Below are 26,850 nucleotides of genomic sequence, written 5' to 3'. Positions count from 1 at the left end.
TCACACGGACTCAGGACAATCAAGATTTTGAGTTGTGTTCTCTCCCAGGTATGGACTTGGGACTCCTTTGGCCACAGGTCTATTAAGAAGGCCTGACCTGGCCTACTTCCCAAGCCCACTGCACTTCCTCAGCCCAGCCAGGGTGCTAAGCTGGCTATTTTTAGTCCCCAAGGACAAAGTAGTAAGGTCAAACCAGACCTAGAGGTACTTCCCGGAGAGCCCTCTTACAAAAGCAGGCAGTGGTAAGACACAATTTCAGCCTGGCTTTGAATTTATCACCAGTCTCAACTGCAACATCTGATCCAGGCGCATGCCCCTGGTCACTGAGGCAGCCCTGAAGTTGCAGAAAAAGCCTGTTTTAGTCCTTTTGCACGAGGGGATTAAAAGATGAAGGAGGATCAGAAGTGTTACATATGCATCTCTTTCCTTGGGAAACAGCTTTATTTACAAAACAGGTCTAAAATAAGAACATGAAATGACAAGCCCTTGGGAATTGTGGGAGAGCTGGCTCTTGGGGACCATGTGTGAAGCCCAAGCATCCAAAGGGCCTAAAGGAGGACCAGATGTGTGAGGGGGACCTAAAATTTGAACTCCTTATATTTCTTGCTGCCCCCGCGGCTGTCCTGGGGCTGAGCTTTCCGTTTCTTTTGCTAGAGGAGAGAAAGAGAAACAGGTTACAACAGGTGAAACAACCCACTGATCCCCAAGACAAGGGTGGGCAGCCTGACTCAGCCACATGGATCTGTGGAAAAAGTGCTAAAACTGGATTCTCAGACTTGGATCAGTTCCCCTCCCTGTGCCTTAGTTTCATCATCCTTAAAGAGGGCAGCCCACCGGAGGATTTCTAAGGTTTCCAGCACCGGGGAAGCTCAGGGCAGCAGACACTGAGTGCACCCTCATTCTCATATTAGAGGACACCACGCCACTGAAAACGGAGTCCCTGGTACCTAGTCCCTGGCTCACACCCAGCTGGGTTCCCCTGTGACCTCCTACCTTCTGTTTGGCAGCATGCTCGGCCACCATGTCACTAAAGTCTTCCTTCTCCACCTGTGCCTGCTGCTCCCGCACATGCTCCTCATACTTCTGGGTCATGGCCATGGGATCCAGCTCCAACTCTTCAGGTGCCAGGGCCACTTCCACACCTTGTAGCTCGGGAGCCGGGCCCTTCCTGCTCATCACCTGGAAAAGGGATCAGAGTCTTGTCATCTACAGAGAGGCTTGGAAGACTTCGTTTCTGCCCCCTTTCCCAGCCCCCAAAAGAGTGCTCACTGTGGACATGTCATAGATGTGGGTTGATCCCATCATGGCTCCCCCAACAGTGGCCGTTCTCTTCTCTGGTAACACAGTGAACAGCTGAGGTGTCTCACTTCTGCAAAGGACAATGCAGTCAGGCCCAAAAAGGAAGGGACATAAGGGTCTCCAGAAGGGGAAGCAAAGAGAACACAAGCAGCACCTCCGCCCAGCTCCCAGAGGAATTCCAAGACACCCAAAGGAAAAATGATGCCTAGGCTGCCTCTGCAGGTCGTAAAGACCCATGAGAGGAAAGGACTGGGTCGGTGGGGAGGGGGGTGGAGCAGTGCTGATTCCAGGAAATACAGCCTGGAAGGAATACAGGGACTGAGTTAAAGGATCCCCTGAACCAAGTTTAGGAGATCAGAAACTAAGATTCCCACATGTGAAGAAGGGCTAAGGGTCAGGCTGAAAAGTTTCCAAAAGAACTCTGGTACAGAGAAGATGGCAGGAGAAAAGAGACGAGAACAGCTCCTGCCCAAAGTTGTACCTGGAGTCCTAACATAGAGAACTCAAACTTCTTCCGGCGCAAGAACCATCTGAGTCAGTCTCACCATGAATTTCAATGATTCCACCCAAAACACAAGAGCAGATCTACCAATATCAACCAAGACCTCTCCCCACCTCTCCCACTGGAAGAGGTAACAATCTATTCTCACATAGCGGCCAGAGTTAACACCTTAAAACAGTTGAGATCCTGTCATTCCTTTGCTCAAAATCCTCTGAGGCTTCTGATTATTTGAATAAACCCAACCTCCCTACATGATCTAAAGGGTTCACAATCTGGTCCCTTACTTAATCCCTGTTCACTATACTCCAACCGCATGACCCTTCCTCCTTTTCTTCCTTGAATATGCAAAGCTTGAGACTTCTGCAGAAGGAGTAACAGGACCAGATTTAGCCTCCCACCTGAAACAACCAAAAAAAAAATGGGCAAAACACATGAAACAAAGATCTTCCAGTCACTGGACAGGGGGTAACAAAGGAGAGTAACGCGTGAGACAAGAAACAAGTGAGGCGTGTCCTTCAGTTACCCTGCCTCCTGCATTGAGAAAGTCTGCAGGCCACAGAACAAGGAGAGGGAACCCATGTAGAGCCCAGAGGACTCTAGTCGATGGAGTTGAAGGGATGAAGCTGAAAGACCAGAGAGACCAAGGCAGCTAGAGATCACAAGGCAGAGTCCTAGAGAAGAGACAGCAGCACAGAGACTTGAGAACTCAGGAGACCTACAGAGGGTCCTCCTCAGTACTCAGGTGAGTAAAGTACCAGAGCCGGGCAAAGAAGCACCCAAAAGGACTAGTGGTAACAATGCCTGCTGCCCACATGGGCCTGGGAATAGTGCCTAACTCACTAGCCTGATTAAAAATCCTGATTAACAGGGCACTGGGTAGAGTATACAGAACATCCTGTGCCTAGTAGGAGAGGCGACTGCACACCACTTCAGTCCTGCCTCAGGAACCTGAAATGCAAGACCTGAGAGAATCAAACCGTTTCCAAGTACCTTAACTGTGTGCCTAAACAAACCTGAACAAGATTTATAGGAGTACAAAAGAACCCTGCACCCAACAAGGTGAATTTTACAAAGTCTGGCTTTCAATCAAAAATTAACAAGCATGTGGGGTGCTTGGGTGGCACAGTCCGTTAAGTGTCCAACTCTTGGTTTCGGCTCAGGTCGTGACCTCAGGGTTATGAGATCAAGCCCCGAATTAAGATCTGTGCTCACCGTGGAGTCTGCTTGGGATTCTCTCTTTCTGTCCCTCTGCCCCTCCCGCTCGTGCTCTCTCTCAAATAAATGAATCTTTAAAAGGAAAAAAAAAAAAAAGGAAATACAAAGAAAAAAGAGATATTTTCAAAATGAACAGAGCATCAGTGAGCAGGAGGGCAGCTTCAAGAGATCTAATACATATATAATTGGAGTTACCAAAGGAGAAGAGAAAGCAAAGGGAACAGAAATGTATTTGGAGAGGGGCACCTGGGTGGCTCAGTCGGTTAAGTGTCTGTCTCTTGATTTCGGCTCAGATCATGATCTCAGGGTTGTGAGATCAAGCCCCATGTTGGGCTCCATGCTGGGCATGGAGCCTGCTTGGGATTCTCTCTCTCCCTCTTCCTCTGCCCCCCCACCCCAAAATAAAGTACTAAAAGTAAAAAACTACTGTCAACCTAGGATCCTATTCCTGACCAAAATCAAAAATCTTTCAAAAGGACATTTAAATAAAACAAACAAAAAAAATTAAAATAAAATAAATCTTTCAAAAGGACAAATGAAGTAGTTTTTAGACTGCCAACACTGAAAGAATTCATGACCAGCAGACCCACAACAAGAAATGCTGAAGGATGCCTTTCCGGTGGAAGGAAAATGCTACCAGATGGAAACCTGGATGTACTCAAAGAAATTAAAGAACACTGAGAATAATTAGATGAGTTAATATAGGACTAATTATTCAAATCTCTCTAAAAGATTAAAAAAAAAAGGACAACTGACCATTTAAACAAAAATAACCACACAGTGTAGGATTTACAACATGTCAAAGTAAAAAGCATGACAACAGTGCAAAGGTTGGGAAGAGAGAAATGGAAGTATACTGCTGTTAGGTGCTCACTACTCCCCAGAAGTGGCATTATCACCTGAAGGTAGATTGTGATAAAGATGGATACTATAAACCCTACAGCAACCACTAAAAATAACAAAACAGAGCTTTACAGTTAATAAGTCAACAAAGGAGATAAAATGGAGTCATAAAAAAAAATGTTCAATTAATCTAAAATGTAGGCAAATGGCAAAATGGAACAAAGAACAGAATGGGCAAAGAGATGATCATCTCAGGAAAAAGGGGTCAATTCATCAAGAAGACTTAACAATACTATACATTTACATACCTAGTAAGAGAGTTTCCATTGCAAGACTATGAGAAACCCATGCCTGTCTTAGGCACTTCCGGCTCCTTCTGCGCTGGATCACCCTGTGGTTAGATCTTTCCTAACATTCAGCTCTCGGCTCAGATAGCTCAGTGAGACCTTCCCAAAGACCTCCCCACCACTCAAATCCCTCCACATCCCATTACCTGGTTGACTTTGCTTCACCATCCTGCCCCTATCTGAAATCAGCTTGTTCTCTGATGAGCTGCTTACCTTGTGTTTTTCACTGCTTACAGCAGTGCCTGGCACAGAGCTGGTGTTCCATAACTGGTTCACAAGGTGGGGGAAGGGGGTAATGAGTCAGCTGGCCAACCCAGAGGCTGAAGGGAAGAGGAAGACCTTCTCTCTCAGCCCTGCCTGGTTCTCTCACCCATCCATCGCTTCCTCGATCTTCTTCTTCCTCAGCTCAATGAGTTCAGGGGTCTCCATTCCAGCCGGCACTGACGAGAACCCTCCAGGAGTGATGAGGCCACTTCGAAGAGAGAAACAAGCTCTGGAGTAAAGAGAAGGCCCCCAGTGACAGACCACTTCAGAGGCAGACTCTGCTCTCCCCACCTGTCTGCAGGGGTAATAAAGCCTGTCTCATCTGGTTTGTCCTCATCACTTTCCTCCTCTTCCTCTTCTTCTGAAGACTCTTCATCAGATGGCTCCAGCTCCCCCCAAGGGGTCCTATCAATCTCTTCTTCCTCAGTCTTGGTCTGAAAGAGATCATTCATTCATTCAGCAAATGTTTCCTACATACCTATAATGTGTCAAGTTGTTGCAAACTGAAGGGATATAAAAGTAAACAGACAATAATCTCTGCCTACAGAGAGCTCATATTCTAGGGGGGAACTTGCGTCAGTCACATCTCAGGAAAATGCATGCCCTTTTTCAGACTTTGAAACTTCCAAACACCCAGCTCCCTGATAGTGAATCTATAAACCAACAACCTCTACACTTCATGACCTGAAGTAAGACAGCCATGGCCTATACCTGAAATTCAGCAGCATTGGTTCCAAACACGTCCCCATAGAGTGGTTTCCCAGTCTCATCTACTGGGGGTTTGCCCCAGCCACCAGCATGGTACCCAAAGGAACAGCTCTGCAAAAGACCAAATGCAAGTCAGTTCCACTACTAAGCTCCAGATACACTACAAAGTACAGAATTAATGCTTGGTAACTCTGGAAATTATGATTTCAGAGAAGAATTAAATGTATTACAAAACAAAAGTAGTAGCAACAGAAATCCAGAGGCAATAGGATGGGGAGATGGGAGGCAGAGAGTCAACTAATAAACCTCAGCCTTCATGGTAGGGTGCATTATGTCTGAAAATAAATCAGGTACTTTTAAAAACAGGATGCTTAACTTCTTACTGATTTTTCCTAACTTTGGGAAGCTTTTAAGATCTATTTCTTTAAAGGGACAGAAATTTTTACCTGAAGTTTAACAATTACTTCTTTTTCACTTTAATGACTTTGCTAGCTATTAAAATTTTTTTAAATCAATGCTCCGTATTTAAAAATAAAAGCATAATGCCATTCTTGAGATAAAATTATTTCTATCTGTCCAGCCATGTATATATCAGACAGGTATCTGGAAACACATTCACCAAATTTTAAATCTGGTTATTTCTGAGTGGTGAAATTACAGGTGATTTTTTTTTCACCTTTGGAAACTGTCAATTCTCATTGACTGTTTTATGGTGAGCACGTCAGGTTTTTTAGCAAACAAAAACTACTTTTTTTTTTTTTTTTAAAGAGAGACATGGTGGGGTGGCATGAGAGAACAACAACAAAAAAACAAAACGAAAAAAAACCCATCCTCTAGTTAAAAAGCAGAGGCAGCTAAGAATGAAAGGCCAGTGCTCACCTCGGGGATGGGCGAGTTCAGCCCAGGAATTTTCAGGTTGGGGTACGACGGGGGTGGTCCATATCGCTGCATGGCAATCAGCCACGGGGGAGGGACCTTGTGAGCATTCTGCAGGAAAAAGAGAACAGGATACCATCTGCCCAACCCGGTCCTTTGTCTCCCTTCTGCCCTAATTCCCACTCTCTTCTTGGCTTCCCCAGTCAGGTAACTGGCACTCACTGGTCCTACTGGCATCCCAAGGGAAATCCTTAGCTCATCAGACAGATCTCCTGGCTTCTTCTCCTTCAGTCGTGTCTCAAACTCTTTCCCCTGAGAAAAAAGCAGAGCACACTGTATTATGAATGCCAGACACACACTGGGAATTCAGTGGCAAGAGAATAGGGGAACAAAGATGAGAAGTCCCAATCCACACCAGATACAAAATCCCACTGAGAGCTGCCCTAGTGCCTGTTGATTCTCATCACTCCTTTCCCTGGCTAGAGTAGGAAAAGGAATAAAGGCCAGGAAGGAGGGGAGAAGCAAGACTCCCAGTGCTAACATTAACCCACTAGAAGAATACGGCCTGATTTAGGACCTGCCTTCTCATCTGTAAAATGAGGGCACTTGACAGGATGATCTCCAAGATCCTTCCACCTCAAAAATTCCCTAGTATCATGGTGACTGCTATTTCAAGGATCAGGAAAAAAAAAACTTATCTCCCACCCTCAATACTATTTTCCTAAAAGCATCTACCACTGGCGCCTCTGCCCCTTATCCAGTCGTCACTTTAAAAACATGAACTAAACCTCTCCTCCAAAAAAAACTACCTCATTTTAAGATTTGAAATTCCACTCCATCCAAGGGGAGTTAAGGAACAATCCTATAAGGCTGAGGAAAGGAGCCACTGTACCAACTTGGAAAGCCTTTCCAACCAAGAGTTACACAGCCATGACCAAAGGCCCAGTCTTCTCTCCCAAGCCCCCACACCCGAACCTCATAGTACAGGTCCCCGTGGATGGTCAGCTTTGGCTTGGTCTGCCACTTGAAGAAAGCATCGTGCAGTTTCTGGTAGTCAATGTCAATCTTCCCCATCTTGGGCCGAACCTTCTCTCGCATTTTGGACTTCATGGTCTTCTGTTCTTCCTGTCGGGAATTCCAGAAAACAGGTCATAAAAGGTATTCACCAAGTTTAGCTCTTCATAGATCTGGCTCCCCGCTCCCAAAAGAAGTAAAAGAGAGGGGCGCCTGGGTGGCTCAGTCAGTTAAGCACCTGCCTTAGGCCCAGGTCATGATCCCTGGGTCCTGGGATGGAGCCCTGCATCGGGCTCCCTGCTCAGCAGGGAGTTTGCTTCTCCCTCCCCCTCTGCCTGTCCCCCTCCACCCGTGCTCTGTCTCTTGCTTTCTCTCTCTCAAATAAATAAAATCTTTAAAAAAGAAAGAAAGAAAGAAAGAAAGAGAGGGAAACCTCATGTATCTCATTCCAGAAGTTACCAAAATCATTCCTGCTCAAACCCCTCAAAATTACACAATCCATGTTGAACAAAATAGATGTGTCATGTTAAATCATCTTCAGCTATACATTGATAAATATTTTTTCAAGCCATCTGATCAACAGACTGACCTCATTAGCTGCCTCTGGACAGAACTAGGTGACTGGAGTCTAACTGGTAGGCAGTTTTCATCATGTACTTTTGTACCTCCCAAATTTTTTGCAGTACACACAAATATTATGTAATCAAAGTATTTAACTTAAAAATTTAAATCTAAGAAGTTACACAACCACCATGAATCTCTAGCCACAAAGTGCATCAGGCTCACACTGGGAACAGGGAACTGCAGACACAGCCAAAAGCCACCTGCAGGAAAAGGAGTCACCATGCGCAGATCAAAGTGCTGGCTAGGTGCAGGCAGAGGAGGAATGAGGAGACAAGGGGGGAAACGGAGCCACGCGGAATCAGAAGTCTCAGCATGGGGCAGGAGAGCTAGCTCTGAATATCGAGGCCAGGTCTGCCTTTCACAAGCTGATGTCTTTTCCTCCCACCCTTCCCGCCCTCTGTCATATGCAGTGCTGATTTCTGGAGAACGGATAATTAGACAGTTAACAAGTAGGTAGACTTTGGGAACCACATTCACGATTTTGAAATAGGCTATTAAAGATGTGGATCTGCGGGGCAGATCTGAACCCTGGCCAGTCCCTTACCTTCTCCTGCAGGGCCTCCCGCATCTCCTGGATGCCTGTGCGTTTGATGAAGTCTGGCAGCTCAAAGGGGGGCTTCTCAATGCCTCGTTTGCCCTGCAGGTACTTGCGCTTAAAACACCAGTGGCGTGGTACAGGCACAGAATTCCGCGTGGCCTTGAGGTGAACCAAGAGCTTGGGGTCCTGTGCGGTGACATCGTGCATCTCCACAACGTCAGGCCGAGCCACAAGCTGGAAAACATAGCAACGTGCCACTAGAAAGCCCTAACCTCTCAGGTCTGACTCTTTCTTTCTCTTCCTCAGAGGACACATGCCTAAGTCACCCAGGCCTCCTTCAAAGCCCTCCTCCCCACCCCAAAACAAGACCCCTATGCATTTTTACGAGCTTCTCATGCGGTCTCCCAGCCACGCTCTCGATCTGCTAGATCAGCTGGGGTCTCACCTGCTTGAGCTCAGCCACAGTGAAGCGATTCATTCGGCGCAACTTTTTCTTGGACAACTTGGGGGCTTCTGGCTTCTTTTCCTAGAACAAAACCATCATTTCTTTTGAGCAGGACTACCAGGTATGAATCATACTGCCCGGTTCACCCCAAAGAGATTCTCCTTTGCAGGAGTTCACCATGGTCCCTGACTGGATGCATCTTAGCCATCTGTCCCAAGGCCCTACCTCCCCACCAGGAGCATGAGGGCCTCACCTGTTCATCATCACTGCTATCGTCATCGCTGTCCTTGTGCTCCTCCTCAAACCCCTTCTTCTTGGGGGCCGCAGAGTTCTCCAGTTTGTCAAGTTTCTCTGGCTCCTTCTCCTTCTCCTTCTTCACGTCATCAGTGAGCTGAGGAGGCAGACAATGTGGAAACCCAAGCCCTGTGTCCCTCCTTAGTTCCTGAACCCAGCACTGAAAAGATGCCCTCCTTACCCTGTCTTTCCCCATCCCCGCCCCTTCCCTGCTCAGCTCTGCCCCTTCCCAATGCGGGGCTCCTTGTACCTTGAAAGCCTCAAAAATCCTCTTGAAGAAGATGAAGTTGGGTTCATAAATTTCAGGTTCTTCAGTCACATACTCAATTTCAACGTCAGCTGCTGGGGAGTCAGAGCCACGGGACCGGGCTGACTCTTTCTCTCGGTCCCCAGAGCTCTCAGATGACGCCCCCCGAACCCGCTGGGGCTTTTTCTTCTTCTTTCGGTTCCGACGCTTCCGGTTTTTCTTGCAAAAGGAAAACCAACTGGGTCAGAGAATCCAAGCACCATGCCTGCCCCCTAATCTCCTCATCCAATTTCCCCAAGTGACGGAGGAAAGAGGCCTTGAAGTCAGACTCTAAAGTTCTGCTCCTCTCAAGCTGTATGCCTCTCAGTAAATTCCTGCACCTCTTAGAACCTAACTGTTTGCAACTATAAAACGTAGGCACACACAGTACTCTGAACTCCAAGGATTTATGACAATTAAACACAAAATATCTGTAAGGTGCTTAGGACAGGAAGTGGCACGAAATAGCAGCTATTATTTATTGAACACCTTGAACTGGTGTTACTTTAGTGCCCAAATACGGTCTCCAGACATTCCTTCCAGACTCGGCTCCATCCCATACCTCTTTCTTGGATACAGACACGCTGTCCTCCTCAGTCTCTGAAGCTGACTGGCCCAGGGACGAGCGAGTGTCTGTTTCCATTTCCTCTTCCTCTGCAAAGGAGAAAGGCGGCCATCAGTCCCCTTGCACTAGGACCCTGACACTCGCCCACAGTAACTCCTCTTTACCAAGGGCCAGTTTCTCTCTCAAAGCCTCCTCAGGGGGAAAGGATGGAAGAATGCAGACTCAGCCTCGGCCTCTCCAGATTCTGCCCCGCAGCCCTCGGGACACAACACACTCACCCTGTTGAGAGTTCATCTCTTCCTGGCGGCTCTCCTTCAGCTGCAGAATCTTTTCCAAAGCCTGGGGGATCTTGGGTCCCACAGAGGGGTCATCCATCTGCCAGAGACAACCCAGACACAGGAAATGATCTAGAATTCCTACCTCTTAAACTAGAAAGACTGCCAGCCAGGTGATGTAAATAGCAAGTAACAATACTAACTGGACCCAATCATCCCTCAGTACCCCTCAGAGTAAACCTCAAAACCCTGCCCCAGAAATGTCTCCCAAATCCTACTTCCTGCCCTACCTAAATATGCTTAACTAAATATGGCTCTCCCCGACCCCCCATCCCTGGAAGTCCTCCTATCTCCTCTCAGAATCCTTCTCTAAAAATCCTCCTAAACCACATTCTCCTGTCCCTAGAAAGAAATCACCAATCTCACCTCTCTATTCTCATCTCCAGGGGGTGGTGGGGGACCACGAGGCCGGGGAACTGGGGCCCCCATGGGCAAAACAGTGGGAGTGGGGCCCACTGGAGCAGCAACTGTGAGAAGAAAGAAATCCAATGTCAGAAGAGACAAAACACGCATTTTACTTTTTTATTTTTTTTAAGATTTTATTTATTTATTTGACAGAGAAAGACACAGCGAGAGAGAGAACACAAGCAGGGGGAGTGGGAGAGGGAGAAGCAGGCTTCCTGCAGAGCAGGGAGCCCGACGCGGGGCTCGATCCCAGGACTCTGGGATCACGACCTGAGCCGAAGGCAGACGCCCAACGACTGAGCCACCCAGGCGCCCCAAAACACGCATTTTAAAAATTACCTTCCTTGCTAAATGTCAGTGTGATGGTCACCCTTAGGGAGAGGGGGGTGGCTAGAAGGAAGCCTGGGAGAGCTTCTGAGGTATTAGTATCATTTTGGTTCTTGGTCCTGGTGCTGGTTTCATGAGTTGTTCAGTTTACGACAATTCATTGAACTGTACACACTTGATAGGATACATACTTACATTTAGGATTTTTCAAACACATTCTTTTCCCTTCCCTTCCATTTCCAGGGTCTTACCTCGAGGACCCAGAGGAGTACGAACACCAATCTGGCCCATGTCTTGTGGGGGCCGAGGCACTGGGGTGCCCATCTTGGCAATCTCCTGCTGCCGTTCCTGCTCCAGAAGCACAGCTGCCTACAAGAGAGACGTGAGAGTGAAGACACAGCTTGGAAATCCATTGGGCAGGCAGCCTCTGGCAAATGCAGGCTTTAGCCAATAGGTCCAAGGAGAACAATCAGGTACCACTCGAGTTCACACATCCTCACCACCCCCACCCTTCCAGGCTACTGATCCAAATGGAGGAGGCCTCTCATCACAAAAGAAAATCCCTGGAAATAACACCAAAAAAACCCCGGGAAACTCCTGGTTTCTACCAGAGAATTTAACATTTAGCTACACACGGCCTTCTATTTTTCAACAAGAGTTTTCTTCCCCAAGAGGGAAGAATTTCTAAGGAACAATGAATTCTTTTCTTACATCTGCTCCTCAAGATCTAGCACAATCTAGGGGCGCCCGGGTGGCTCAGTCGTTAAGCGTCTGCCTTCGGCTCAGGTCATGATCCCAGGGTCCTAGGATCGAACCCCACATCGGACTCCCTACTCAGCGGGAAGCCTGCTTCTCCCTCCCCCACTCCCCCTGCTTGTGTTCCCTCTCTCGCTGTGTCTCTCTCTGTCAAATAAATAAAATCTTTAAAGAAAAAAAAGATCTAGCACAATCTAAGCAAAAATAGCACTTCATAAATAATTTCATATCTATTCCTGTTAATGCTTACTTTCTAATACTCCCGGTAACGCTCTAGGGAACAACTGATAGAACACCCCTCTGAGACTGAATGTTTTCTGTATCATTCTCTAACTACATCTACCACGTTTAGTCTAAATATAACACAATTGACTAAATGAATCCAGGGTCCTCTTGTAGGTACCCAAAACAACATCACAAGAGTCTAACAGGAATCACCAAACTTTTTCTTTAATAGGCTAAACAATAAATATCTTAGACTTTATGGGCCGTTGCAAGGGCTGTAGTATGTTCTTGGTTTGCTAATTTTCTTAACAATCCTCTAAAGATAGAAAAACCATTCTTAACTTGCAGGCCATAGAAAATCAGGTCACAGTCTGCAGTTTACCAATCCCCGGGCTCCAGAAAAGATGGGATTATTTGGAAGATACTGGAACTTAAGGATGAGGTAACCTCCACAGAAAATTTGCATGGTGCATCTTGTTTTGGACACTAAGCATTAGAAGTGCCAGCCAATGGACTGGACCATCAGGCCAAAGGTTGGGGGACATTACCCGCTTCTGCTGCTCCAAGAGCTCATGTTCCTTCAGTGAATGATCTCCCTGCTTAAAAAAGAAAACAAGCTCACATCAGCACCACCATCCCTCAGGCCAGGCTGTCACAACTCTGCTTCCTGGGGTCCTCTTCCAGCTGAGGGTCTATGTTCTAGTCTTTGGTCCAGACCCTCCCAGAAGGCTCAGCCCCAGGATCTAGCTCTCTCTGAGGCTCCACTTCCCCTTTAGGACCCTGATGAGACCCACACCAAAGCTGCCATCTGCCTACCTGCTTGGCACGCTCCTCTTGCTGCATCAGCAATGCTGCCTGCTGCTGCGCCAGCTTCAGCCGCTCCTCCTCTGACAGAGCCACAGGCTCACCCACCCGCAGAGGAGGTGGCGGCCCCAAGTTTGGTGGGCGGGGCCCAACTGCCATAGGAAAGCCAAGGCCCAGGCCTGGTGGAGGTGGTGGGGGTGGTGGAGGAGGCTGCAGAGGGGGGAGTCCCATGGGTGGTGGCGGCATGGGAATCCCAGAAAGCTGTGGAAAAAAATGTGAACATAAACTAGGAAACGTTTACCTACTGCAGACATTTGCAGGGGAGCTACCATGAGCCAGGTGCTAGGATTAAAAGTCAAATGACAAATAATTCCTGAATGCAAGAAAAGAACACTCTATAGCAATACCGATAGAAAAAGATGCTACCTTTGGGGCACCAACCAAGGAAAGCTATCGACTCTCTCCCCAGAAAACCATGAACGCAGGTTTTGCATACAATTTCAGGAAATTCGAGGACACCTCTAAAGGCCGCCTGGGAACTCCTCATCCCACACACAGAAGTCAACAGTTCCCAGGTCAGAGCTATTGTCCTAGAGAAAAATTCAAATCCTGGCTCAGAAAGGACATGAAAGTTGAGAGGGCTTAAATAAACTGGAGCCAGTGTGTCCCAATGACTCACTAAATGTAAAGGCTATGAAATCAAATCAAGGAATGAGCCTTAATGTCTCACTGAACAAAATGGAAACTGTGCCCTGGGAAGGCAAAAAGAGTTCTTTCCAGCTGAAGGAGAATCAAGTCAGGCTTCCAGATCATTTAAGCCAAACCTTGAATGACAGGTAGAATTTGGAAAAGCAGACATTGGGTAAGGTGATAAGGATCAGGGCCAAGGGAGATCTGAAGAGCTGCCATTACTCCCTGTCCAATCTGTTAGTTGCAACCCCAGTACACTGAATGTGAGAGGGGCTACCCTGAACAGAAATCATCTTATAAAGTGGAACAACCTCCTTACCTGTGCCGACATGGGAGGGGGAGCAGCTTTGTCCCCATCTTCACCTCTCAGAACTGGCCGATTCAGCACGATGCCCGTCTGCAGAACAGAAAGGACTCCAGGTCAGTCCAAGAAGAGCTGTTCCACAAAACGACATTCACTCCCATTCATTCAACAAAATTTACCCAGTGCCTGTCTGCCGGAGCTTGAGCTAGGCACCGGAGAGAACCGACGTATACAGAAACGATTACAACTGGTCAGGTAATGGCAAAAACCAGCAGAAACAGCAAACCCCTGCTTGCTGTGTAGAACTAAGACCGAGTGGCGAGGGGTCACGAAGGCCTTCTCCAGACACTCGGCCTCCCCTGATGTCCCGCCACCAACACTCACCTGGCGGGTGTAGGTCTGTAGCCGCTCCACCAGCTCCTCGCGACTCCCTGCTGGGCAAAGCACAGGATCAATGGGGTAGGTCAGGACGAGCAGGCCAGAGGGACCAAGTCAGGCCCCAGTGGTCCGCCTCCGCCCCTCCCCTCGCCCCCGGGTCTCCGGGGTAACCAGGCTCCGCTTCTCCCTTAGGCCTACGCTGCCCCGGCTCTTGACCTCCCGAGTTCCTCACCCTGGATCGGAGCTCCGATCTCTGCCAATTTAGCCTGAAGCTCCTGGGAAGCCCAAGCGCCATAGTGCCCAGGAGGTGGCGGCGGCGGCAGCTGCAACTCTCCTTTGGGAGGCTCGGGATGCTCGGCCGCCATCTTAGCCGCAGGAAGGCGCGCGACCAACGCGGAAGTTCGAGCCAGACCTGGGGCCCACTTCCCGGAACTTCCGGCAGCGCCGTACGCCACGTCCGCTGGAGGATTGACAGGCCGTTCGCATTGAGGCCCAGCCCCTGCGGATCTCCAAGGGTCCCCCGGCGGCCTGGCCGTGAGGCCTTCTGGGAGTTGTAGTACGCAGGTCCGGTTCTCCGCGGGTTCGACTCTGGGAGGACTGTGCCCGACTGAAGCACCGGGAACACTGGGAGCGGGAGCGGGGGCGGGGCTGCGGGGAAAGATGGTCCCTCCCGAAAGGCGTGCTTTCCGCGTCTGACCTGCCGGAGCGCAGATCTCCAGCCTTCCGACCCGACTTCCAGCTCAGGCGTTAGAGGCCGGGACGCTTACGTTCCTCAGGGAGTCCTGAAGGACTCATTCCGCCAGCGGCCGCGCATTGCGGGCGCCAAGCGGGAGGTTGCAGCCGATGCCTGTGATAAAACAGTATCTGATTGTCTGCCCGCCCACCCCCGGCCCACGCATGGATGAATGGGCTGAAAGAGGATCGGAGCCGGAGAGGAGCGGGCTGAGCTCCAGCTGCCGACCTGGGGGAAGGGCCACACTTAAGCCCCTTTTTCACCTATCAGGCCGGCTCAAATGTCTCCACTAGGCTTTCTCCCGCTTTCCTTTCCTTCCGTGGAGCTCCCATAACACGTACAAACATCTACCATTTGTTTAAAGTCTTTCTTGCTCCTCTGCCCCACCTCCTCCCCAAGAACGTGAGCAGAGACCTGGTCTTTTTACTGTCCGGCAGCACCTGGCGTTCAAGTGGCGCTCATAATGATTAATGGGGGGAAAAACACACAAACAAACGAAACGGTCTTGCGGGCGACAGGATTTGCATCTTTTTTAGTCTCGAAAATGAGCTCAGGACTTTTTCTCCCCTCGTCCCCACCAGCCTACTGGCGGAGTCGACGCTGCCTCCCTTGCCCCACCACCACCACCAGCAGCCGCCTGTGCGCCTGAGGGAGGGATGAGCAGATGCCCCCTGCCTGTCCAGCTTCCACCTCTCCCTATCCTGACCCGTCAATTCCGTGTCTCTCCCCACCTCCGCCACTAGCTCTGAGATCCCCTTCCCATTCCAGCCCTGCCCTCTCACTGACAGGCTCACTGCGTGTGTGTGTGTGTGTGTGTGTGTGTGTGTGTGTGTGTGTGTGTGTTGTGTGAGAGAGCTGGTAAAGTCTCATTTTCCCCACACACCCACACCCTTCCTATCTTCTTTACAGCATGCTCCATTTCACTGACTGCCTCCCAAAGAGAAGTAGCTGAGAGCAGGGGAAAAAACAATGGGGTGCCAGGTTTAGGAGAAACAGAAAAGGACTGTGCCAGGAAGGTTGCTCACAATCTAGCCCTAGCTAGGAAATTCTCTTTCCTCCTGCCCAAGACTGGATCCTTCCTCTTTCCATCACCACCACCATCCCAGGCTCCAGATACTCCCAAAGGAGTGGCCAAACCCAGAAAGGACAGAAGAAATAACAGTGGTGCTCTCCCCTCCAGCGTGTCAGCACACACAGGAAGAACCATTCCTGACCCAAAGGAAGCACCTTTCTGCTCCCTGTAACTGGAGAGCTGCTGGCAGGGCATCTGAGACTGCAGGGCCCTAGGCATGTGTATGTGCTGGGGAAGGTGATAGGGGTCGCTGAGGCAAGATAAACTAAAGTCTGATGGGTGAGGAGGTAATGTAACTAGGGCCAGAAAGGGACAAGTGCGGCCTCATCATAAGAGCCCTGGGACCCAGGCAGGGCAGGACCTCCCATTGTGCAGAGGGGAAACAGGGGCAGAGAGAAGTTGACATTCCCAAGAGGCGAAACTGGGACCACAAGCAGTTTTCCTGACTCCAAGTCCCCATTCCATTCTACCTCTTAACAAGGATCCTCACACAATAGCTACCTGTGTGGGGCTAGAATGGAATCCAATCCCCTCCAGTCCTGGTTTGGGCGGCTGTCCCAGCTCCTTGCCATACTAGGCCAAAAGGGGAGGAGAAAGCAGGGGTCCGTGAGAACCAATGAACTACATGTGGGGCTGTTGGTGTCTGGCATTATTTTGGGAGGTACTGCTACCCAGCCCCCAGGGGGTAGGAGCTAAGGCCTAAGAAGGCAGAAAATTCAGGACCACCCCCCCACACACACACATACACAACTCCATGGGAGTTTACACAGAGCCTTCACATGTATCATCTCTGCAGTCTTGAGCAGCTCCAAGAACAGCTCGCTATTGGAGAGCTGAAAGTATCCAGGCCCAGGGAATTGGCTTTTGACGCTGGGACTTAAGTTCAACAAGGGTTGAACTTGGGTTCTCTGATTCCCAATACAAAGTGCTAAAGCTCTGGTCAGGAGTGAGTGGGTCTGGAGTCCAGCTGGAGAGTAGGAGTGGGTCAGCAGCAGGGGCTGGAAGGAAAGGGTCCCCAGGAGTGCGAGGGCAGATGGGACCAGACCTCAGGCTGGAGCTGTGCTTCTCTGCTGGAGGTGGACGGAGGAGAAGGAGAGGAGGGAGGAGGCATGTGGGTGCTTGTAGAGGTCCCTGTGTCTCTAACTCCCCCAGGACCCACCAGCCCAAGGTTGGCCTGTGGAGCCCGGAATGCCCAGCAATGCCAGAGTATCCAGATACCTTCTGGGCCTCAGTTTCCCCTTCTGTGGAGTGAGAGCAAGGAGCTGACGACATTGGTGTCCAGTCTCTGCAAGGTTGCCAGACGATGCCCGCATCCGAAGACGCCACCCGGAGATTGTCCCTGGGCAGCCCGAGAGTCAGAGCTGCCCCCTCCCCTCCCCCTCCCCCTCCACGGCACTGCTGCCGGGCCCCCGCCCCCGCCCCGCCTCCGGTGTGCGATGGGGGGCGGGCGGCGGGCAGAGCGGAGAGGATCGGAGCCGCCACCTGATCCCATCCAGGCGCGGAGAGGCGAGCGAACCGGCACTCGGCGCTCAGGGCCCCCGGCGCCCTCCGATCCGCATTGGATTTCGGGACAAGGGTTGGGAGATAGCGGCGACCACCCCCCACCCGGGTCGGAGGCAGAGCCCGCGGCGTGAGTACTGACTGCAGTGGCCGGCCTGGGGCTGGGGGATGGAGGTGGACCGGACCGGGACTGAGATCGGAGATCGAGGGTGGGCGAGAGAGTGTCGTGGGGGCCTAGTGCCTGGAGAGCATTGGGGGGGGGGACGTTCTGCCCCCTGGAGAGCGAGGGAGGCCCGGGGTGAGAGGGGGAATCTGGCTTATCCCCTATGGTGAGCAGATCTTGGTGATGGGATCTCTAGGGTAGGTGGGGATGAAATTGAAGGAATGGGGGCTGGAGGGGCGGTAGTGATGGAGAGAGGAGGATGAAGGGAATTCGGAGACAGGGATGACGTGGGGGTGGATGGCAGGGAGAGGGGGCTGGGGGGACCTGGCAGCAGGCTGGGAGGAAAAAGGAAGAAAAAGAGAGAGGTGGAAAGATACATGATCTCCTGCGCCACTTACTTGCAACCCCCTGAGCCCTTGGCCCCTTCCTTTCTAGTGCCCTGGGCAGTTTCCCTCCCTACTCATTGGGCTGTGCCATCCTCAAGTAAGGATGGAGTCTCCAGGTCATCCAATGGTCAGGTCCGGTGGTCCAGGCCAGGACACCCTCCTCCTCTAAAAGCCCCTATATTGGCCCTAGGGCTGGGATGGAGAGAGAAAAGGGCTCATTTGGGAGTGGGTGGGTGTCCAGGCCAGTTTTCAAAGCTCTGGCTAGCTAGACCATTTTTTTTCTTTGGTTCCCCGGAGAAAGGAAAGCAATTTGCAAAACCAGGCAGCAGCCTGAGGTAAATTGTTCTGACTAAAATTAGCACTGATATTCTGATGAGGCTGGGCATCCTGACCTGTCTGGGACAGCTGAGGAAAACTCTCTCCATGGAGAAGAGACAGGGGAAGCAGGGGAGTAGTTTGAAGCATGCGATTGGCCGGAGCCGGGGGGCCAGGAGACCACCACCCACCCCACGGCATCCTAGAGATGACAGAGGTTAAATCCAGCCCCAGCCAGCCCCCTTCCCCAGATGCCAGTGCTCGGACTCCAGCTCCAGAGGAGCCATCATGGAGAGAACTTGCCAAGAGAAGGGAGGCCTCCTCCAGTGTCCAAGCAGCACCCTCTCTCAAGACCTGGAATGTTTAGCCTGGCTGAGTGCCCACCCAGAGGAGACAAGGTTACTGTTTTCAAATACCTGAAGGTCTGTCATGGAGAAAAATGACCCGTGTGGTCTAGGAGTGCAGCACTAGCAATCGTGTGGAGTGGAAGGTGCAAGGTGACAAGCTGAGGAGGGCACTAACGGTGGCAGGCTGATCCCAGCTGTGCCAGACACAACTTTTGAACAGCTTGAGGCTGCTCAGAAATGGACCAGGCTGTATCTGAAGGTGGTGAGCATCCCGTCACTGATGGTGGCCAAGCAGAAACTGGTGCCCACCTCGGAGGGCTGGTGTCCAGGGAGTTCTTGTGCTGATGATTCCCTATTCCAAGGGGGCCTCAGACTGGAGTCTGGCTGGCCGGGTCCCCAGGGCTAAGACATGGAGGGGAGTGGGATGGAGAGGACCACCAAGCACTCTGTCATCCTTCTCTATGCGGCCTGGTTGAAGCATTCCCCAAGCAAAGTCCCAATGTAGCTCCCTCCAGGCTTGACCTCCTTGGGTGACCCAGAGTCCACTGAAAATAGGGTAGTTTTAGCGAGTTTAGCACAGATGAGAATAGGTTGCCCCCCCCCCACTCTGCCCCCTTGAAAACTCCCATCTTGTCACCAAATCCTCAAGGCAGGATGAGTGGCAGAGGCCACAGGCTCTGACTTCCTCTTGTAGGCTTCCTTGCTCAGGCAAAGCCAGCCCTTCTCTGCCCCTATCAATTCTTGAAAACACAGCAGGGCCTTAGGCTTTCTCTGCTATGCCCTTGGTTAACCCTCTGTGGCTGTACCCTTTACCTCCCTCGGCTCCAGGCAGATTAAGTCTGTCTGCAGGCTGGTGGAGGAAACCAGGTGATGGGGCCTGAAGAGAAAGGAAAGGCATAACCAGGACATCTTTCTACCCAAACAGGTTTAAATGTAATCCAGGATTAATGAGGGGCCAAGGGAGGTAGTGGTAAAGAAGAGGGAGTGGAAACCAAGCTTCAAGCCCCAGGGGAAAGTGATGGTCAAAAGTTTTTACATTACCTCATCCCTCCTGGGACCCAGGTGTCCTAGTTCCAAGTATGTGCAAATGCCCACAGGGTTCCAGGCTCCCTCTCCCCTTTCAAGACATGTGTATGTGAGGCTGAAGCTGAACCCAGACCTGGAGACCGAGACCTCTGAGACAGAGACCCTACAACAGTGGGGAGACAGGCATTGCTGCTGAAACTGACTTTCCACTAGCACTGCCAAAGGCCAGGCTGCCCTTGAGCCAAGGCATTCACATGGGGACAGGTGACTGGCCGGAAAGCAGGCCCTTCTTCTGCCTCTCACTCCTGCCACTCACCTGGGATGGAGGCCCACCTTCTCCTGGAGAATCTCCGCAGAACAACAAGCAGGAGCACCTCTGTATTCACCACACCCCCACCCCTCTCCCAGGCTGCCATGTCCCCGCCTTGGCCAGGCACCTCTCACTGCAGTCAGCTGATGGGGCGGCCAGGGTTTCAGGTGTCTGGGGATGAAATCCAGATAGGGTTCTGGGATTTCAAGTCCTTCCTTTCTTTCCCTCATGGATTTATTGGTCTTGAGCCCTCAGGGCAGGTCCCCAGCTAGGAAGGCTCAGGGCTCAGAAGCATGCAGAACTGCCAGAGTCCAGAGCAGGGATGGGGAAATCAGTTCTCTGTGAAAGCAGCACACATAACGTCTAGGGGGATGGGCTTTGAAACCAGAAAGAGCAGGTCTGAATCCTGATTCTGCCAACAGCTGTGTGACCACAGGACAAGTAGCACCATCACTTAGAGCCTCAGTTTCCTTGTCTGCAAAATGGGGAATAATACCTATGTTAGGGTGTGGTGGGCATTAAATGAAATTAAGTATGTAACAGTATAGTACGTGTTGTAAGCCTGCAGTATTGATCCCTTGCCCAAGTCAAGAGACTCGAGAAGCTATAGGTCTGGTTAGTGGTTTCTGAGGAGCTCAGGCTCTGGGGAGTCAAGACCAACTCTTGGCTGAAGGAGTCCTGGAGGAGGGATACCTTGAACTGAGACTTCTGTGCTTTAAGCCAAGCCCTGGTGCTAAGGTAAGTCTACTGGGGAGACAGATACAAATGACCACAAGACAAAGACTAATTAGGGCCAGGGAGAGAAGCCAAGACAGGGCTCAAGGGAGGAGTAGCTACAGCTTGAAGGGCTGGCCACACCCCAGAGCCTGTAATTCCACCCAAGACTAAGTTATCTGGAGCCATGTGGAGATAGGGTCTTGGTAATGGGAGGTAGGAATCCGATCTTCTCTGGCTTCTCTGCTCACCCCACCCTTTGGAGCTCTCCTTTGCAGCAGTCCTGCTGGGGCCCACAGCCCATCTCCTCTGCCTGCTGCAAACCTGTTTGCCTCCTCCTTCTGCCAGGCCTCTCAGGAATACTGGCCCTGCTACCAGAGCCCCAGGAGCCCCCATGAGTGCCGGCGAAGGGAGTCCTGGATAGCGAGGCCCCGGCTGGTCCAGGGGTGGGTACCACAACATGCCACCCATCCTCCAGCACGTGCAGCAGGCCACCAAGATGATGAGCCGAAGGAAAATCTTGCTGCTGGTGCTAGGGTGCAGCACCTTAAGCCTCCTCATCCACCAGGGGGCACAGCTCAGCTGGTAAGGGGGCAGGGCCTCTGTGTGGGGGCGGGACCCAGGCGAGTTGCATTCTTGCCAGGTTGGCAACAGAACTGGGAGCGCTCCTTCCCATTCCTTCTATCTGCCAGGGGAGTCTGTCTTCTGCTGGGTTTTGCTCCTTCCCCCTATTCTTAAAAGTGCTTTCTATACATTCTCTTTAGATCCACACAACCTCCCTGAGCAGGGACTGGTCTTCATTGAAAGGTTGCTTGAAGGCACAGAGTTAGTCAGTAGCTAAACTGGGATTCTAATCCAGTCCAAGTCCTTCCCACGGCATTCTGAGTGCCTCCCCCAAAAGACTGCAAACTTCTCATTGCTTCTGCTGTGCTAGGCAAATGCCCTCACTTCTCTGAGTCTGTTTCCTCATCTATAGAATGGGAATGATGGTATGTGTGACCCAGTCAGCCATCCTGACACAGGATACCATGTGACAACTAATAGGAGCCCTTGCCCTACTCCCGGCTATGTGAACCCAACAAATCCCTGCACCCTTCAGGACCTCAGCTTCCCATTTCCTCCATTATCTGCCCATGAGAATGGTGTGAATGGGCTCAGTTCTCCTTGTCGGAGGATTTGCTGGTCTTTAGGAGGGGCATCTGGGTAGATATAACCCTGAGCCCAAACCAGCCACAGATAGGAAATCTCAGTGGTGGTCTCAAAGGTGCTTAGAGTAGTCCTCATTACATGATGCTTAGGACAGAAAAGAAATGAGAGTAACTCAAAGTCTGAAGGGAATTTACAGGTCATCTGTAATCCCCAACACCTTTGTTTCAGGAACAAGGAAACAGAAATGAAAGCTTCATGAAGGCTAGGAGTATTCTCTGCTTTTTATACTAGCAAAATTCTTGAGCCTAGAACAGTGCCTGGCACATAATAGATGCTCAAAAAAAATTTGTTGACTGAATGAACGAAGCTCCAGGGAACTTAACAGAATCGTATAACAAATAGATTGCCTCAAAGCCCATGCCACTCATCAACAAGATGAGGAGCCAGAGAAAGAGGAAAAATGAGAAAGAAGACAGAGAACAAGAGAATATGGTGACTTTATCTGAGTTGCCAGAAAACGTAAATGATTCTTCTTCTGGTCTTCAGTTTCTATAGGTGTAGAGTAGACTTTCTCAAGGATCTCCAAGGGCCTCTGTCCTTATAATAGTTATCTATTTCTGTGTGGCCAAATTACCTCAAAACTTAGCATGTGAACACATCAAACATTTATTATCTTGCTTCTGTGGGTCAGGCATCCATGTGTGGCTTAGCTGGGTACCTCTGGCTCAAGGTCACACGGAGTTGCAATCAAGCTGGCTGCTGAAGATGCAGTCTCATCTGAAGGTCTGACTGGAAGTGCTCCCCTTCCATGCTCATTCATGTGGTTGCTGGCAGCATTCAGTTCTTCAAGCAGGCAGACATACTGAGGGCCCAGTACCTCCTGGACTGTTGCCACCTGGTACTTCCCCATTAGGGCTGCTCACAGTATGGCAGCTTGCTTCTCCCTGCCTGAGTTATCCTAGAGAGAGAGGGAGAGACACCAAGATAGAAGCCATAGTCTTTTTATAATGTAATCTCAAGAGTGACATCCCCTCGTTTCTCCCTATTCTATTCCCTGACGGCATCAATAAGTCCTGCTGATACTCATGAGGAGGGAAATACACAAGAGAGTGAATACCCAGAGGCCAGCAGGGATCACTGGGGGTCCTCTTAGAGGCTGCCTGCCATACCCCTCTACGGGTCCATGGGTATAGCCCAGGATGGGCCGTTCTGTGCCCGTCTTACCGTCCCCGGGGAGGGGCAGGGGGTCGAGACGCACCCCTCTCACACTTCCTTCCCCCTGCAAACTCCCCCCACCCCGGACTTGGCAGGTACCCCAAGCTGTTTCCTCTGAGCTGCCCGCCTCTGCGGGACTCACCGGCCCGCCCCAAGCACATGACTGTGGCCTTCCTGAAGACGCACAAGACTGCAGGCACCACCGTCCAGAACATCCTGTTCCGCTTCGCCGAGCGCCACAACCTGACGGTGGCCCTGCCGCACCCGAGCTGCGAGCACCAGTTCTGCTACCCACGCAACTTCTCGGCACACTTCGTGCACCCAGCCACGCGGCCGCCACACATGCTAGCCAGCCACCTGCGCTTCGACCGCGCGGAACTCGAGCGCCTCATGCCGCCCGGCACCGTCTATGTCACCATCCTGCGCGAGCCGGCCGCCATGTTCGAGTCGCTCTTCAGCTACTACAACCAGTACTGCCCGGCCTTTCGGCGCGTGCCCAACGCGTCGCTCGAGGCCTTCCTGCGCGCGCCCGAGGCCTACTACCGCGCCGGGGAGCACTTCGCCATGTTCGCGCACAACACGCTGGCCTACGACCTGGGCGGCGACAACGAGCGCAGCCCGCGCGACGACGCCGCCTACCTGGCGGGCCTCATCCGCCAGGTGGAGGAGGTCTTCTCGCTCGTCATGATCGCCGAATACTTCGACGAGTCGCTGGTGCTGCTGCGGCGCCTGCTGGCCTGGGACCTGGACGACGTGCTCTACGCCAAGCTCAACGCGCGCGCCGCCAGCTCGCGCCTCGCCGCCATCCCCGCGGCGCTGGCGCGGGCCGCGCGCGCCTGGAACGCGCTCGACGCGGGCCTCTACGACCACTTCAACGCCACGTTCTGGCGCCGCGTGGCGAGCGCCGGCCGCGCCTGCGTGGAGCGCGAGGCGCGTGAGCTGCGCGAGGCCCGGGAGCGTCTGCTGCGGCGCTGCTTCGGCGAGGAGCCCGTGCTGCGGCCCGCCGCGCAGATCCGCACCAAGCAGCTGCAGCCGTGGCAGCCCAGCCGCAAGGTGGACATCATGGGCTACGACCTACCCAGCGGCGGCGCCGGGCCAGCCACCGAGGCCTGCCTCAAGCTGGCCATGCCCGAGGTGCAGTACTCGAGCTACCTGCTGCGCAAGCAAAAGCGCCGGGGCGGCGTGCGGGCCCGGCCTGAACCGGTCCTGGACAATCCTCCGCCCCGGCCCATCCGGGCGCTGCCCCGCGGCCCCCAGGGCCACTGAGCTCTGAAGTGTCTGGGTCCTGCCCTGCCCACCGGGAGTCCTGCCTGGGAACTGCCCCCAGCTCCCACCTCGTCAGGGCCCCTTCTGCTCAGTACTTGGGGCCGCATCTCCCAATCTGAGCCTGCCTCCCTACGGTGAGTTGAACCCCGCCTTCGTGGAGGGTGCTGATAGGCCCGATCAAGCCCCGGGCCACCCTTGTCTCCTTCCTGACTGGTTGGTGACCTTAACGAGAGGTCTGAGGCCTGTCCGGAACTGCCCACCCTGCCTTTTTCTGTGGGTTGAGCCACCCGCCTGTCTTTTCCAAGTGGGTGAGCCCAGGCCTCACGCAGAAGGGGGCTGAGCCCTGGGAAAGGCTGCTTTGCCTGTCAGCTGCCCCGGGGCTCTTGCTCTTCCTCCCAGGGGTCAGAGACCCCCACGCCGTCTGTCTTCCAGGTTCCACCCTCCCCACAGACCTAAGCTGCTCCCAGACTCCCAGAACCAAGAGTTCTTGGGTTGGGCTTTTTGTTTGGTTGGGTTTTCTTTTTTTAATAAAATATCTTTAAAAGGCACAGGTTGTATGTCAGTCATTGAAAGCCAGATTTCCCGTGTTTGAGGATGAGGTGGACACCCAAAAATAGCAGCTGTAACTGTCACCGTGAGGAAGAGGGCCCAGGCTCAATCAAGCTCTTCCACCACCCTTCCCAGAGGCTCGCAACCCTCATCAACCCCGCCTTGACTGACTGGGCTCACCAATGCAGACTGGCCACCTCAGCTCCACTATTTTCCTTTGAGAAAATCTAAATCATGCCTTTTTATTCAATTCAGCCCCGCTTACTGAGCATCATCTTTAAGTTGGGGACGTAGGTAAGCAAGGCAGATAAGACTCATGGGGCTCGTGGGGAGCACAGGGAGACATTGGAACTGGAGCAGGACCTATAAACTGAAGGAAGGACCAGAGCTGTTATATATTATATATATATATAATATATAACAACCACTCAGGCTGAGCAGAGGTTGGATGGAGGATCATACCCAGTAAGGAGGTGTTCAAATCCCCTTCCCCCTTCTGAGTCACCAACTTCACCACTGGCCCTCCCCACAAGGAGAAGACATCCCGACACAGATGAGGACCATTCCCTGACTCCAGTGTTTCTGAGCACAGCTGGACATCCAACAGTTACAAATGAAACTCCCTTAAGACCAGCAGAGAAGGGGCGCCTGGGTGGCTCAGTCGTTAAGCGTCTGCCTTTGGCTCAGGTCATGCTCCCAGGGTCCTGGGATCAAGCCCCACATCGGGCTCCTTGCTCCGCGGGAAGCCTGCTTCTCCCTCTCCCACTCCCCCCGCTTGTGTTCCTGCTCTCGCTATCTCTCTCTCTCTGTCTAATAAATAAATAAAATCTTAAAAAAAAAAAAAAAAAAAAAAAAGACCAGCAGAGAATCAGGACTGTTTCTGTTACTTTCCTCAGAGCTATGTTGACATATCTGGACAAGTAATAAAAATAATAGCTAACATGGTCTGCTGTGTGCCAGCCACTGTTTAAGGGCTTTACACACATTAACTTACGAGATGGGCACCATCTAGGGGTGATGGAATTGAAACTTGGAGAGATTAAGTGACACTCGGGGTCCCACAGCTAGGACTTGAATCCAGACTCTGTAGCTTCAGAGTCTGTGCTCCCTAAGTGCCATCACACTGCCATTTGAATAAAGACGTTCCCGTGCCCTAGGCTAGGCAGACTCCCGGGACTTTCCCCAAAAAATGTAAAGTGAAGAAACCAAGACATTGCTATGAGCTCCTCTTTATTTTATTTTTCACAGAGACAATCCTTCACCTGTTTGGATGATAGAGATTTCAATGGTTAGTCGACAGTTTGGATGACAGTCTCTGGGCCTGAAAAGAGGCTATTTTTATAGCACCCCACTTTGTACCAGTAGAGCTCTGGAAAAGGCAAAAGGCAATAATTAGAGATGCACAAAGTCATAATCAGGTTTCTGGTGTTAAGCAGCAGTAAAGAATTGTACTAGACTCAAAGTCGTCTATCCAAAGAAAAGCATGCTCTGGCCCCCTGGCCAACAGGTGTCTGTCTGCCACTGCCCTCCTCCGGCGCTAGCCTCTGGTCATACCTTTGCCAAGAATATCCTTCACCTTGTCCTGGGTTCTCCTGGAAAACTCAGAGTTGCCTTTAAGATCTGCCTTGATAGACCTCTCCTGCCTTCCCAGCCCCTAAGGCTGGTGGGCCTTCTTTTATAAACTTTGCCCCACTTCAGCAGAGAGCACAATTCTGGACTCAGAAAAATCTGGATTCAAGAATTAACTGGAATCATCTGGAATCATCAGGCCCTGGGAGAGGGTTTCTCTTCAGAAGCAAAGGCAGACCCTAAGTAGGCGCCAAATCAAATATCAGCCTTCAGTGACTAAGCAAGGAGGGGAGGTGGGCTCCGGGACTCCTTGGTCCAAACACCTGCAGCTTCAGCTACAGGAAAACAGGTTCCAGCTTCTGGGTCCCCAGTGCCTTGCAAAGAGGCTTCTTCCAACACCCATGTGGTGCTGTCCACTCTGTGCCCACTCTACTCGTTTCCAGAGCTAGGCAGTGGGTGGAATGTGGTCGCTCCCTCAAAGAGCTCACAATA

The 26,850-nt window shown here is 51.5% G+C and overlaps 2 protein-coding genes across 3 annotated transcripts; one reads left to right on the top strand and one right to left on the bottom strand.

Moving 5' to 3' along the window:
* Window positions 1–414: 414 nt before the first annotated feature.
* On the bottom strand, window positions 415–17,179 carry SF3B2 (splicing factor 3b subunit 2). 2 transcript variants are annotated; one of them, XM_032414492.1, is made up of 23 exons: window positions 17,068–17,179; window positions 14,277–14,891; window positions 14,051–14,100; window positions 13,682–13,759; window positions 12,685–12,933; window positions 12,417–12,467; window positions 11,139–11,256; window positions 10,522–10,622; window positions 10,099–10,195; window positions 9,818–9,909; window positions 9,220–9,435; window positions 8,929–9,066; window positions 8,676–8,756; window positions 8,237–8,464; window positions 7,030–7,179; window positions 6,277–6,366; window positions 6,058–6,165; window positions 5,182–5,289; window positions 4,762–4,904; window positions 4,577–4,678; window positions 1,270–1,369; window positions 994–1,179; window positions 415–650 (listed from the first exon to the last, which is right to left on the bottom strand). In XM_032414492.1, exons 2-23 carry the CDS (start codon window positions 14,407–14,409, stop codon window positions 579–581), a joined length of 2,691 nt encoding a protein of 896 aa, XP_032270383.1. In that variant the 5' UTR covers window positions 14,410–14,891; window positions 17,068–17,179; the 3' UTR covers window positions 415–578. The 2 variants fall into 2 exon arrangements, with proteins under 2 accessions (XP_032270383.1, XP_032270384.1); XM_032414493.1 differs by having other exon boundaries at window positions 14,051–14,097; window positions 17,068–17,178.
* Window positions 17,180–17,288: 109 nt separating this feature from the next.
* GAL3ST3 (galactose-3-O-sulfotransferase 3) lies at window positions 17,289–25,439 on the top strand. The gene is made up of 3 exons (XM_032414987.1): window positions 17,289–17,479; window positions 20,959–21,195; window positions 23,070–25,439. Exons 2-3 carry the CDS (start codon window positions 21,071–21,073, stop codon window positions 24,238–24,240), a joined length of 1,296 nt encoding a protein of 431 aa, XP_032270878.1. The 5' UTR covers window positions 17,289–17,479; window positions 20,959–21,070; the 3' UTR covers window positions 24,241–25,439.
* Window positions 25,440–26,850: the final 1,411 nt, after the last annotated feature.

This window comes from Phoca vitulina, unplaced genomic scaffold (genome assembly GCF_004348235.1).
Source record: "Phoca vitulina isolate PV1807 unplaced genomic scaffold, GSC_HSeal_1.0 scaffold16, whole genome shotgun sequence".
In the NCBI taxonomy this organism is placed as follows: domain Eukaryota; kingdom Metazoa; phylum Chordata; class Mammalia; order Carnivora; family Phocidae; genus Phoca; species Phoca vitulina.
Note: the sequence above shows the minus strand (reverse complement) of the source record. Positions and strands in the feature narration are given on the sequence as shown.

Coding starts and splice junctions, on each gene's coding strand:
- SF3B2 (XM_032414492.1), bottom strand. CDS start 14,409: ATGGCGGCCGAGCATCCCGAGCCTCCCAAAGGAGAGTTGCAGCTGCCG. Junction 9,436..9,817: donor TGTCTGTATCCAAGAAAGAG/GTATGGGATGGA, acceptor TCCTTTTGCAAG/AAAAACCGGAAGCGTCGGAA. Junction 5,290..6,057: donor TGAACTCGCCCATCCCCGAG/GTGAGCACTGGC, acceptor GGTCTTTTGCAG/AGCTGTTCCTTTGGGTACCA.
- GAL3ST3 (XM_032414987.1), top strand. CDS start 21,071: ATGCCACCCATCCTCCAGCACGTGCAGCAGGCCACCAAGATGATGAGC. Junction 21,196..23,069: donor CAGGGGGCACAGCTCAGCTG/GTAAGGGGGCAG, acceptor CGGACTTGGCAG/GTACCCCAAGCTGTTTCCTC.